The 12,962-nt window shown below is 37.3% G+C and overlaps 1 protein-coding gene across 1 annotated transcript in view; it reads right to left on the reverse strand.

Annotated features, from left to right (window-relative positions):
* The window catches only part of LOC144454094 (sperm flagellar protein 2-like), a 142,121-nt gene that overhangs the window by 73,866 nt on the left and 55,293 nt on the right, over positions 1-12,962 (reverse strand). Inside the window, exons 12-13 of the mRNA XM_078151756.1 lie at positions 11,932-12,086; positions 3,332-3,515 (exon numbers count right to left, since the gene is read on the reverse strand). Coding sequence (XP_078007882.1) covers positions 3,332-3,515; positions 11,932-12,086 — 339 coding nt within the window. The remainder of the gene's footprint in view (positions 1-3,331; positions 3,516-11,931; positions 12,087-12,962) is intronic.

Genomic DNA, 12,962 nt, shown 5'->3' on the forward strand with positions numbered 1-12,962 from the left:
AAGGCGGGCAATCCATTTTCCAGCTTGCTATTGAAAAGCATGGCAAGCTGGTAATTTTGTCCTAAATCTGATATTTCTTCTTTGTCAATATCCCTGTGATGATGATGATAATAATGACTATTATCATCTTCATTTTCCTGGGCTGTTTGCCTCAAGGTCTCTGGGTCCCTTTCGAAATTAAAATGGAAAGGCAATATCTTTCGTTACCTAATAAGATGGGTAAGGACTTTGTAAAAAGGTATTTTGTTGTGTGTCAGTTAAATCTAATTTGTTTCCTTGAAATCATTTTGTACTGGCTAATTAGAAGAATGTTTTGCTAAAATTAAAACACCACACAAAATGGGCAGCTACTGGCTGAAACTGTTGTAAAGAAAACACCATGTGTTGAGTTGTCATTGTTGTTCTCTTCTGGGTTTGTTTTGATCTTCTGTCACCATAGCAGCTTTCTGCCATTAGGGCTCTTTTTTTTTTTTTTTCTCATTTTAAAGTTGAGCTCTGCTCCTGGGATATAGGTGGTACTGTCCCAAGCTTCCTGAGGTGGGGGGGGGAGAAGGAGGAAGGTGGCAAGGGGGCATAGGGAAGTGGCAGGGGGCTGGGGGGGAGAAGGGAGAGGTGGTAGGGGTGGGGGAAGAGGAAGGTGGCAGGGGACTGGAGGAGGGGGAGAAAGGGGAAGTGGCAGGGTGCAGCAGGGTAATGAGGAGGTAGCAGGGGGCTGAGGAGGAAGGGGAAGTGGCAGGGGTGGAGGGAAAGGGAGGTGGAAGGGGTGGGGTGAAAGGGGAGGTGGTAAGGGGCTGGGAGGAAGGGGAAGGTGGCAGGGGCTAGTGGGAAGGGGGACGTGACAGAGAGCTGGAGAAGGGGGAAGTGGCTGGGCCAGGAGGGGTGAAGGCAGAAGGAGCAGCAGGCAGGGGGAAGGGGGAGGTGGCAGGGGCAGAGGCTAAGGGGAAGAAGGAGGTGGCAGGAGGCTGGGGGAGAGGGGAGGTGTCAGGGGCTGAGGAGAAGGGAAGGTGGCAGGGGGCTTGGGGGTGGTGGTGGGGTAGGGAGAGGAGGGGTATGGTCATTAGACATCTGCGCTGTGTTCCCTTTTTACCCAAATCAGACAGACCTTTCCTGCAGTCCTAAGTTATCTTGGGCTGGAAAATTGTTTCACCCTGTCCTTTTGTGGGTTCTGTCACTCCAAAATTCATTTTGAGGCATGATTTAAAGTTGTTTGGAGGGAAACTGGGGAGAGAGCTCAGGTAATTTCCTGCCTTCTCTCTGCCATCTTGGCTCCACCTCCCCAAGTGTTGAATTATCATGACTTGAATGAACAGCACAGATTCTAAAAGGTCCTGTTTTCCCTGTGGCAATTAACTAAAATTAAGTTAGTCTCTTTTGGAGCAGGAAGTGTCTCTTTTACTATCTCCAGTGTTCAATGCTTCCACTGGCTCTCCTTTAAGATCAAATGAGCTGGTAAAGTGACTTCCCACAAGTCTTATAGCTAGTACACAAACCCAGGTCTTCTGTCTAAAACCCCAGTGTTTTTTTCCACCTACAGCATATGATGACCTTGTCATTGGACATTCCCTTCTGTCATCCCTAGCATGATTCTAATGGTGATTATGATGAGGATAGTAATAACAAAAAATCATGGGAAATTTTTTGTAATCACTTTAAATGAACAGTTTTCAACCTGTGTTAGTTTCACAAGTTTTTTCCCCTGAGAGAGATTTAATATGACTAATAGAATTCAATGGATATATCCTTATGATTTATTTGACTCTATGAGAAATAATTCATGAAATTAGCCAAGAACCTCTGCATTACAAGGCATATAAAAAAGAGGAATGATAAAGGAAAGGAAGGTCTCTCACTCTCTGCTCTTTGCTGTCCTTATCCTTAATGTCATCAAATATTGGTTGGATGACACCTCAGTGGGTTTAAGTGTTGGGAAGACAATAAGGTGCAAGATATAGTCTCAGACCTTCAGGGATTTACAGTCTAATTGGGGAGGGAGATCATACACATATAAAGCTAGAAAACACTACAAAATAGCTAAGTGCCAAGTGAATGTCAGAGTGAATATATGACAACAACATCCAGAGGAGGAAGAAGTCATGGAGGCCTAGGTGGTTGGAGCAGATTTCTGGAAGAAACAGAACTTGGGCTATGTCTGAAGGGAGGGTAGGATTTAGATGACCTGAGAGGAGGCAATTGATTCCCAGATGGGAGAGCTGTGATAGACAGAAGGACTTGGGTGGTAATGTGCTTGACAAGTTTGGGGAGCAATAATTTTTTTTTTTGTTCAGCAAGAGCTGCAGATTTGGGTATGAAAGCAGTAGGGGCTAAGGATGAAGGAGTTAAAGGCTAGATTGCTGAAGACCTTGAATCTTCAAGGGGAGTGATGTGTATCAAGATTGGAACAGTCATGGATAACGAGGCCTTATAATCATGAAGACCTGAGTCCAAAATCTGTCTTAGGTATGTATAAGCTGTGTGACCCTGGATAAATCATTTAATCTTTCTTAATCTCAGTTTCCTCATCTGTGAAATGGAAATAATAGCACCTATTAGGCAGATTGTTTTGAGAATAAACTAATCAGGTGTTTTCCAAACACTCTCTGTCTCTGTCTCTCTCTTTCTCTCTCTCTCTCCCCCTCCCTCCACACAAACACACACACACATGTAAAAATATACACATATACACACATACATCCACAAACAATATATGTGTGCACATAGACACACTCACACAATGCATATACATATATGTGTATATATGTATATTACCTATATGTGCATCTGTGCATATATGTATGTATATATACGTATATACACATACACACATACATATACATACACATACACACACATATATCTTAGCTGCTGTTATTATTCTGGCTGTAGTATGTACCAGGATTAGAAAACAGAAAGATTGAAGGTAGGAGACCAGTTAGGAGGCCATCTTCTCCATGAGACAGGTGACGAGGGCCTGAAGTGGAAGGTGTTGATTGCCAGGTTAAGAGATTTGGACCTTATCTTGTAGGCAGAATGGAGATATTGAAGATCTCCTCTCTAATTCTCATCCCACCTATGGAACAATACAAAGAGATTCCTGGGGGTTCTTTTCTAGGAAGAGGGAACTTCAGTTGAGGAGAAACTAGTGTTTCTTAATCGGGAGTGACAGATGCCCACCTCTCCCTTACTCCACCCCATATTTGTCGCTCCTTCCTTGCTTTCCCTATTTTACTTTGGGAAAGCTAGTTCTCGGAGGGCAAGAGCCTTAAGAAACCTTTTCTACTTCAAACATGTGCTCTAAGTGAATATTGACAAAAGCAAAGGCCACAGAACTTACCATGTGGTTTACTGATGAATTTGCACTCTGCCACACGTTCAGGACCGTCTTCTCGTCTGCTTCAAACTTGAGTTCGGCGGCCTCTACGCAGTAATCAGTCCTGCCTCTTTTCAGGGATACTTTACTTTTGGCCTTGTTTATTATTCCATCAGGAGAGGGAACTCTCCGGGGAACTACAGGGATTCTTGGTCAATAGAAAAGAAGACTGCTTAGCTTGGATTCTCAACTTCCATTTTCATGACTAGATGTTTTTGTGACTTTAGCTAGCATACTTTAACTTTTTTCTTTTTAGAGTCCTTGTCTCCCTATCTCACCTAGACTGAAAATACAGATGCTACTCACAGGTTGACTCCAATACTGATCAGTTTTGATATGCTTCATTTTTCTTACTTGGGCTGGTTCACCCCTCCTTAGGTTGCCTGCTGGTTCTCCACTCTGAGGGTTTGCTGTATTAGAAGCCGGACTAAGTGTGGACACCTAATTGACTGGCTTTATTCCTGACGTAGCTTAGAATGCCTAAACTCAGGGGATGCTCCAGTCTCAGCTTGTTTGGCAGCAGAGACTAAAGGCTTATGTTTTAACCTCAATTAAAAAAAAATCTTGGGAGAATTCTTTAAGTGGCAAGATGTTCACAAAAGGCCAAAGACATATTTTCTAGGCTAATCACATTAATGCCAGTAAACAAAATTAACCTAATCAATATTTCAAAGAAGCAGTAGGAGTTTTTATGAAGTAATGGTTTCTGTGAGGAAAAACTTCATGCATTTTGGAAATTTTATCAGTGTAGACAGATAGGAGACAATCTTGTTTAGAAGCTGGGTCAATGTATCACTGAATGTACTTGGGACACTATCAGAGAGGAGGAAACCAAGGAGCTGAGAAATAGAGAGGCTTTGGGTATGGAAGGCAATGTACAAAGAAAAGAATTGGGTATAAATCAACTCATGGAAAGAAAGCAAATTAAGAAAAGTAAAATGTAAGTTTTGGATAATGTTCAATTTGTCCACTATGGTTACAATCCAGAGGGTTAATTCAGTGAAGGCCAAAGAAAAGATGTTGAGTCAACTGTTGACTATTGGTTCAATTCAACATATAATTATTGAATAATTTCTGTGGTGATGGAGGGGAGTGGTAATGCTAGTAAATTAAGATTAATTGAAATAACATATAATAAAGCCAACAATTTGGCTTTCAAAGATGTTTTTATACTTAGATTTGCCTAGTGGAGAAGATTTCTGTACTAGAAATTGGGAGCAATAGGTTCAAGACTGATTCTGGTACCAACTAGTTATGAGGCCATATGCAAATGACTTTACCTTTTTGGGTCACAATTTCTTCAACTGTAAAACAAGAGGATCAGGGAAAATGATATATAAATTCCCTTCTAACCCTGCCATTTTGTGATTATGAGGTTGATACATAGTAAATGTCTTTTCATTCATTCTTTCATATAGGTCTATTTGTTACCTTGAGAAGTAATAACATATCAAACCAAATCATGAAGCCATCATTGAAAGGTCTGACTAAAGGGAAGGTGGAAGAACTCTCCAGCATTCTCATTCTGCCTAACTTTCTAGTCAGAAATGATAATGGATTGTGTCACTTTTTTTATACTGATACATGAGTGTCTCAAAGCTGGCCTCTGGATGAGCTTGGTGGTTCAAATCTTCCTTAAAAGGGAAATAACTGTTTGGGTCTCTACAACTGTTCAGAGATGAAGCTGAACTAAAAAGTATCTCTACTCAGAAAAAATCTAGACAAATCTATGCCATGTACACAGGCTTTCTCACTGTTCCTCACTCCATTTCCCATCAGCCTGCCTTTGCCCTGCCTGGACCGCTCTGCCTCCTGGCTTTCCAGGCTTCCTCTGAGCTGCAGCTTAAGCCTCACCTTCTGCAAAAGGCCTCCTCTGGTCCCTGCTGTTGCTAGTGCCTTCCCTCAGAGATAACCTTCCATTTATACTATATATATCTTATGTGTACATGATTGTCTGCATGCTGTCTCTCCCCATTAGAATATAAGCTACTTGAAGGCAGTGACTGCTTTTGCTTTTCTTTGTATCCTAAGCACTCAGCACAGTTCCTGACACAGAGTGAGCACTTGTAGGCTAACTATTGCCTCTATAGCAATGTAAGCTCATCAATGATTACTTTTGGTGTAGTATTATATCCCCTTCTTCCTCTTCCTCTAGCTGAGGAACTCTGAAAAAAGAGACACGAGGCAGGACATTTTGTGTTTCTCTTGGTCCTTTTCCTCCTCTAAATCATGGGAATTATATTATATAAAATTCTGAGGTTATCCTTTGATAGATTAAAAATTAATACCCAATGTTAATATAATACCTTTGAATGCCATTTAATACCCTCCTTTTCTTTTACTTAATTTCCATAGTTTAATATTTTCTCTTGATCAATTTAATGGTTTTCACTTTTCAATCTGTCATTTATAAATAATAATTAATAGAATACACATGTATAATAGAATTAATATATTGTATAATAACACCAATATGATCTGTTATATAATAATGCTAATATAATTCTATGGTATTTATATGGCAATTTAATGACTTTTGAAGAATTTTACATAAATTATCTCATTAGAACCAACCCTGTGAAATAAGTGATATTATTCTCCCCCCGTTACAATAGGGAAACTGAGGCCAAGAGATGTTAGATGATTTGCCCCTTGATCACTTGGCTTATTAGCATTTTTTCTTTTTGTTTTTTTTAATAATTAATTTATTTTTAGTTTTCAACATTCACTTTGAGTTTTAAATTTTCTCCTCCTTTTCCCTCCCCCTGCCCCTAAGATGGTGCACAATCTGATATAGGCTCTACTTGTACACTCATATTAAGCATATTTTCCCATTAGTCATAATGTAAAGAACAATTAGAGCTAATGGGAGGAACCAAGAAAATGTAGCAATAAAACAAAACCACAAAGGAAAAGGAGAGCAAATGATATGCTTCCGTCTGCATTCAGACTCCATAGTTCTTTCTCTAGATGTGAGTAGCATTTTCCATCATGAGGCTTTTGGAGATGTCTTAGATTCTTTCATTGCTGTGAAGAGCCAAGTCTATCAAAGTCATCACAGGGTGGCTGTTACTGTGTACAATGTTCTCCTGGTTCTACTCATTTCACTTTTCATCAGTTCATATAAGTCTTTCCAGGTTTTTCTGAAGTCTGCCTACTCATCATTTCTTACAACACAATAGTACTACATTATATTCACATACCACAACTTGTTCAGCCATTCCCCAATTAATGGACATTCCCTCAGTTTCCAATTCTTTGCCACTACAAAAAGAGCTGCTATAAATATTTTTGTGCAAGTTGGTCGTTTCCCCATTTTTACGATCTCTTTGGGATACAGACCTAGAAGTGGTATTGCTGGGTCAAAGGGTATGCACATTTTCATAGCTCTTCGGGCACAGTTCCAAATTGCTCTCCAAAATGGTTGGATCATTTCATAACTCCACTCACAGTGCATTAGTGTTCCAATTTTCCCACATCTTCTCCAATATTAATCATTGTCCTGTTTTGTCATGTTAGCGAATCTCATAGGTGTGATGTGGTACCTCAGAGTTGTTTTGATTTGCATTTCTCTCATCAATAGTGATTTAGAACATTTTTTCATATGACTATAGATAGCTTTGATTTCTTCATCTGAAAACTGCCTGTTCACATCCTTTGACCATTTATCAATTGGGGAATGATTTGTATTCTTACAAATTGGACTCAGTTCTCTATATATTTTAGAAATGAGGTCTTCATCAGAGATACTGGTTGTAAAAATTCTTTCCCAGTTTTCTGCTTCCCTCCTAATCTTGGATGTATAGGCTTTGTTTGTGCAAAAACTTTTCAATTTAATGTAATCAAAATGATCCATTTTGCATTTCATAGTATTCTCTATCTCTTATTTGGTCATAAATTCTCCCCTTCTCTATAGATCTGAAGGGTAAACTATTTCTTGCTCTTCTAGTTTGCTTATCGTCTCAGTCTTTATATCTAAATCCTGTACCTATTTTGACTTTATCTTGGTATAGGGTGTAAGATGTTGGTCTACCCCCAGTTTCTGCCACACTGTTTTCCCAGCACTTTTTGTTAAATAGTGATTTCTTATCCCAGAAGGTGGAATCTTTGGATTTATCAAATGGTAGATTAGTATAATCATTGACTGTTGTATCTTGCATACCTAACTTATTCCACTAATCCACCACTCTATTTCTTAGCCAGTACCAAGTGGTTTTGATGATTGCTGCTTTATAATACAACCTAAGATCTGGTACAGCTAGGCCACCTTCCTTTGCATTTTTTTCCCCTTAATATTCTGGACCTTTTGTTCTTTCAGATGAATTTTTTTATTGTTTTTTCTAGCTCTATAAAATAATTTTTTGGTAGTTTAGATTAGCATGGCACTGAATAAGTAAATTAATTTAGGTAGAATTGTTATTTTTATTATATTAGCTCGGCCTACCATGAGCAACTGATATTTTTTCAATTTTTTAGATCTGACTTTATTTGCGTGAAAAGTATTTTATAATTGTGTTCATATAATTCCTGGTTTTGTTTTGGAAGGTAGCTTCCCAAATATTTTATAATGTCTACAGTAATTTTAAATGGAATTTCTCTTTCTATCTGTTGCTGTTGGACTTTGTTAGTAATATATAGAAATGCTGATGATTTTTGTGAGTTTATTTTATATCCTGCAACTTTGCTAAATTTGTTTATTATTTCAAGCATTTTTTTACTTGGTTCCCTAGGATTCTCTATATCATCATATCATCAGCAAAATAACTTTGTTTCTTCTTTGCCTATTCTAATTCCTTCAATTTCCTTTTCTTTTCTGATTGCTACAGCTAACATTACCAGCATAATACTGAATAACGGTGGAAATAGTGGCATCCTTGTTTCATCTCCAATGTTACTGGAAGAGCTTCCAGCTTATCCCCATTACATATAATGCTTGCTGATGGTTTTTGATAGATGCTATCATTTTAACGAAGATTCCATTTATTCCTATGCTCTCTCGTGTTTTTAATAGGAGTGGGTATAGTATTTTGTCAAATGCTTTTTCTGCATCTATTGAGATAATCACATGATTTCTATTAGTTTTATTGTTGATATGGCAATTATACTGATAGTTTACCTAATATTGAACCAGCCCTATATTCCTGGTATAAATCCTACTTGGTCATAGTGCATTATCCTCCAGATAAGTTGTTGCAATCTCTTTACTAATATTTTATTTAAAATTTTTGCATCCATATTCATTAGGGAGATTGGTCTATAATTTTTTTTTCTATTTTGGCTCTTCCCAGTTTAGGTATCAGTATCACATTTGTATCATAAAAATAATTTGGTAGGACTCCTTCTTCACCTATTTTCCCACATAGTTTATATAATATTAGAATTAGTTGTTCTTTAAATGTTTCATAGAAGTCACTTGTAAATCCATCTGACCCTGGAGATTTTTTCTTAGGGAGTTCATTGACGGCTTGTTCAATTTCTTTTTCTGAAATGAGGTTGTTTAAGTATTTTATTTCCTCTTCTGTTAATCTGGGCAATTTATATTTTTGTAAATATTCATCCATTTCACTAAGATTGTCAAATTCATTGGCATACAGCTGGGCAAGAGAGCTCCTAATTAATGTTCTGATTTCCTCTTTATTGGTGGTGAATTCACTTTTTTCATTTTTGATGCTGGTAGTTCGTTTTTTTTTTTAATCAAATTAACCAAAAGTTTATCTATCTTACTGTTTTTTACATAAAAGCTGCTCTTAGATTTATTAATTAGTTCAATAGTTTTCTTAATTTCAGTTTTCTTAATGTTTCCTTTGGTTTTCAGAATTTCTAATTTGGTATTTAATTAGGGATTTTTAATTTGTTCTTTTTTAAGCTTTTTTAGTTGCATGCCCAATTCTTTGATCTCTTCTTTCTCTATTTTATTCACATAAGCATTTAGCAATATAAAACTTCCCCTAAGGACTGCTTTCACTTCATCCCATAAGTTTTGGTATATTGTCTCATTACTGTCATTCTCTTGGATGAAGTTATTGTTTCTATGATTTGTTGTTTGACCCACTCATTCTTTAGGATTAGATTACTTAGTTTCCAAATAATTACATGTAATTTTTATTATAACATAATCTGAAAAGGATGAATTTAATGTTTCTGCCTTTCTGCATTTGATTGTGAGGTTTTTATGCCCTGGTATATGATTAATTTTTATGTAGGTGCCATGTACTGCCAAGAAAAAAGGTTTTCTCCAGAGGTCAACCACATTTAACTTTTCTAAAATTTTATTCATCTCCTTAACTTCTTTCTTATTTATTTTATGGTTAGATTCATCTAGTTTAGAGAGGGGAAGGTTGAGGTCCCCCACTAATATAGTTTTGTTGTCTATTTCTTCCTGTATCTCCCTTTAAGAATCTGGATCCTATACCACATGGTGCATATATGTTTAGTAATGATTGTCTATGGTACCTTTTAGCAGGATGTAGTTTCCTTCCTTACCTATTTTAATTAGATCTATTTTTGCTTTTGCTTTGTCTGAGATCAGGATTGCTACTCCTGCTTTTTTTTACTTCAGCTGAAGCATAATATATTCTGCTCCAGCCTTTTACCTTTACTCTGTGTGTATCCCTCCACTTAAAATGTGCTTCTTGTAAACAACTATATTGTAGGATTATGGTTCTTAATCCACTCTGCTATACATTTCCATTTTATGGGAGAGTTCATCCCATTCACATTCACAGTTATGATTACTATCTGTGTCTTTCTCTCCATCCTATTTCCCCCCTTCATTTACACTTTTTTCTCTCCTTTCTCCCTTTCCCTTCTCAGTAGAGTTTTGCTTTTGACCACTGCCTCCCTCATTCTGCCCTCCCTTCTATTGGCCCTCTCCCTTTTCTTCCCCTTCACCCTTTCTACTTCTTCCCTCCCTTATATTCACCCCTCCCTTTTCTTTTCCCTTTCCTCTCCTACTTCCTATAGGGTAAGTTAGATTTATATCCCCAACCAATTATGTTATTCTTTCTTTGAACCAAACCTGATGAGAGTAAGGTTCAAACAATGCTCATCTCTCTCTCACTTTTTTCCCCTCTACTGTATTAGGTTTTTCTGACTTTTCATGTGATATAATTTACCCTTTTCTGCCTCTTCCTTTCTTCTTCTCCCAGTACAATCCTTTTTCACCACTTAATTAGATTTTTTACCATCACATCAAAGTTGACTTATACTCATGCCCTCTAAGTATACCCCTTTTAAATGTCATAATAACATTGCAGTTCTCAAGAGTTACAAGTATCATCTTCCCTTGTAGGGATATAAACAGTTTGCCCTTATTAATAACATGTTGGGTTTTTTTCTTTCCTGCTTACCTTTTATGTCTCTCTTAAGTCTTGTATTTGAAGGTCAAATTTTCTGTTAAGCTCTGGTTTTTTCATCAAGAAGCTTTGGAAGTCCCCTATTTTGTTGCATGTCCATCTCCTTCTTGAAAGATTATGCTCAGTTTCATCGGGTGGTTGATCCTTAATCATATTCCAAGCCCCTTTGCCTTATGGAATATTGTACTCTACACCTTCCAGTCTTTTAATGTGGAAGCTGCAAGGTCCTGCATTATCCTGATTGAGGTTCCATGATATTTAAATTGTTTTTTTCCAGCTGCAGAAAGCAGTGTTTTTTGCTTGCAGTATTTTCTCTTTGATCTGGTAATTTTGGAATATAGCTGCAATATTCCTTGGCATTTTCAAGTTGAATCTCTTTCAGGAGGTGATTGGTAGATTCTCTTCATGACTAATTTATCCTCTGGTTCTAGGACCTCAGGGCAGTTTTCTTTAATGATTTTCTGAAGGATGCTGTCCAGGCTGTTTTTTTCATCATGGTTTTCATGTAGACCAATAATTTTTAAATTGGCTCTTCTGGATCTGTTTTCCAGGTCGGTTGTTTTACCAATGAGGTATTTTATGTTTTCTTCTATTTTTTTTTCATTCTTTTGTTTCCGTTTGACTGATTCTTGCTCTCTTTGGGATATATCTTGGTTCCCAGAAGTAGAACCAGTTTATTAGCATTTGAGGCAGGATTTGAACCTAGATTTTCCTGACTGCTGAGTCCTGTGCTCTATATACTTGTTGCCTCTTGAATTTTCTTTCATAATCATTTTATTTTTTTCCTCAGTGTTTTGGAGTCTTTTCATGTCTTTGGGGAAGTGAAGTAGGTTGGTCTATAAAAGTCAAGTATTTACAAGCTCTTTGATATTTTTTAGCTTTAAATATCGTTCCCTCTCCATATATATATCATTTGCTTACTAGATCTAGGAAGGCTGTTAGAGGCCTAATAGAACCCATCCAATAGCCTCTTACCTGTTCAGACTAAATTCATACACAACACACTTAGTATTTCTAATTCTGTTTCCTTACCTATAAAATCAGGATAATAATGCCTATTGTTTTCACTAAAATGTAGAGCTCATATAGATAGTAATTTATAAAAGGACTGGAATTTGTCATAAAGGAATATATAAAAGTAATATTATATATATGTGTAATATAAAAATACCCACTTTAAAAAACTACATTAAAATCCCATAATCTTACTTGGAATAGACTTCAGGAATATCGTCACCTTCAAGATTTATCAGTGGGACTCGAGTGCTTCCACGTCTAGTAATTTCCAAGGGGATTTTGCCTTCTATTCCCCTATAGTAATCTTGAAGAAGTCTCTTTGTGTCTTGGAAACGGTTAATTTCCACCTTCAAAAGCAAAGATGAAGGTTAACATATTAAGAAAGAATGAGACAGCTACATTCTTTTTTTCCCCATCACCATATAAATTGTGACAAGTCTTCTAGAAGTCAGGAAACAATGTGCTTCTAACTTTTAGGGTATAAAGTAAGCAACCAACTTTGTAATCTCTGGCCCTGATGCAACATATTTCCTCACAAAAAATGAACATTTCTGCTAAGTTTTTGAAGTTGAATAAAAGTGAAGCATTTGAACTATGTGGAGTTGTCTGGATCATTTCTAACATTTTGGGGTATTCCTAGGTCCCTCAATCAAGTATTCAATCAACATTTATTGAATACTGTACTAGGCACTGATTCACACATCCCTAAATATTGTTCATGAGAAGCCAGGATATGGGGCCACTGGCTAGGTAGTTTCCTTCATGAGCAAAGCTTCATGAAGCAGCACCTGCCCATTATAGCACATAGTTTAAGAGCCAGAGATGGAATATTGGTTATTGTCTTCATGAATAACCAGCACCAGTACTGAATACAGACCATACCTGAGATGGAACTGTTGGGCAGGACCTCATGAACTAAAAGACACTGTGACTACTTGCATTTGTGGGTGACTTGAGATTTATGTTCTTTGTCCATGGTAACGAGTATAAAGTGTTGTATAATATGAATGTCAGTGATGTAGATGACTTTATTAGTTTAAGACAAAACTGCCTTGAGGGCAGAGCCAAGATGGCGGAGTGAAAGCAGTGACTTGCTTGAGCTCTCCCCCAAACCCCTCCAAATACTCATAAAAAATGGCTCTAAACAAATTCTGAGGCAGCAGAACCCACAAAAAGACAGAGTGAAACAAATTTCCAGCCCAAGACAACCTTGATGATTGATC

The sequence above is a fragment of the Phascolarctos cinereus genome, unplaced genomic scaffold (assembly GCF_003287225.1).
Source record: "Phascolarctos cinereus isolate Bilbo 61053 unplaced genomic scaffold, phaCin_HiC Scaffold_4;HRSCAF=312, whole genome shotgun sequence".
NCBI lineage: Eukaryota > Metazoa > Chordata > Mammalia > Diprotodontia > Phascolarctidae > Phascolarctos > Phascolarctos cinereus.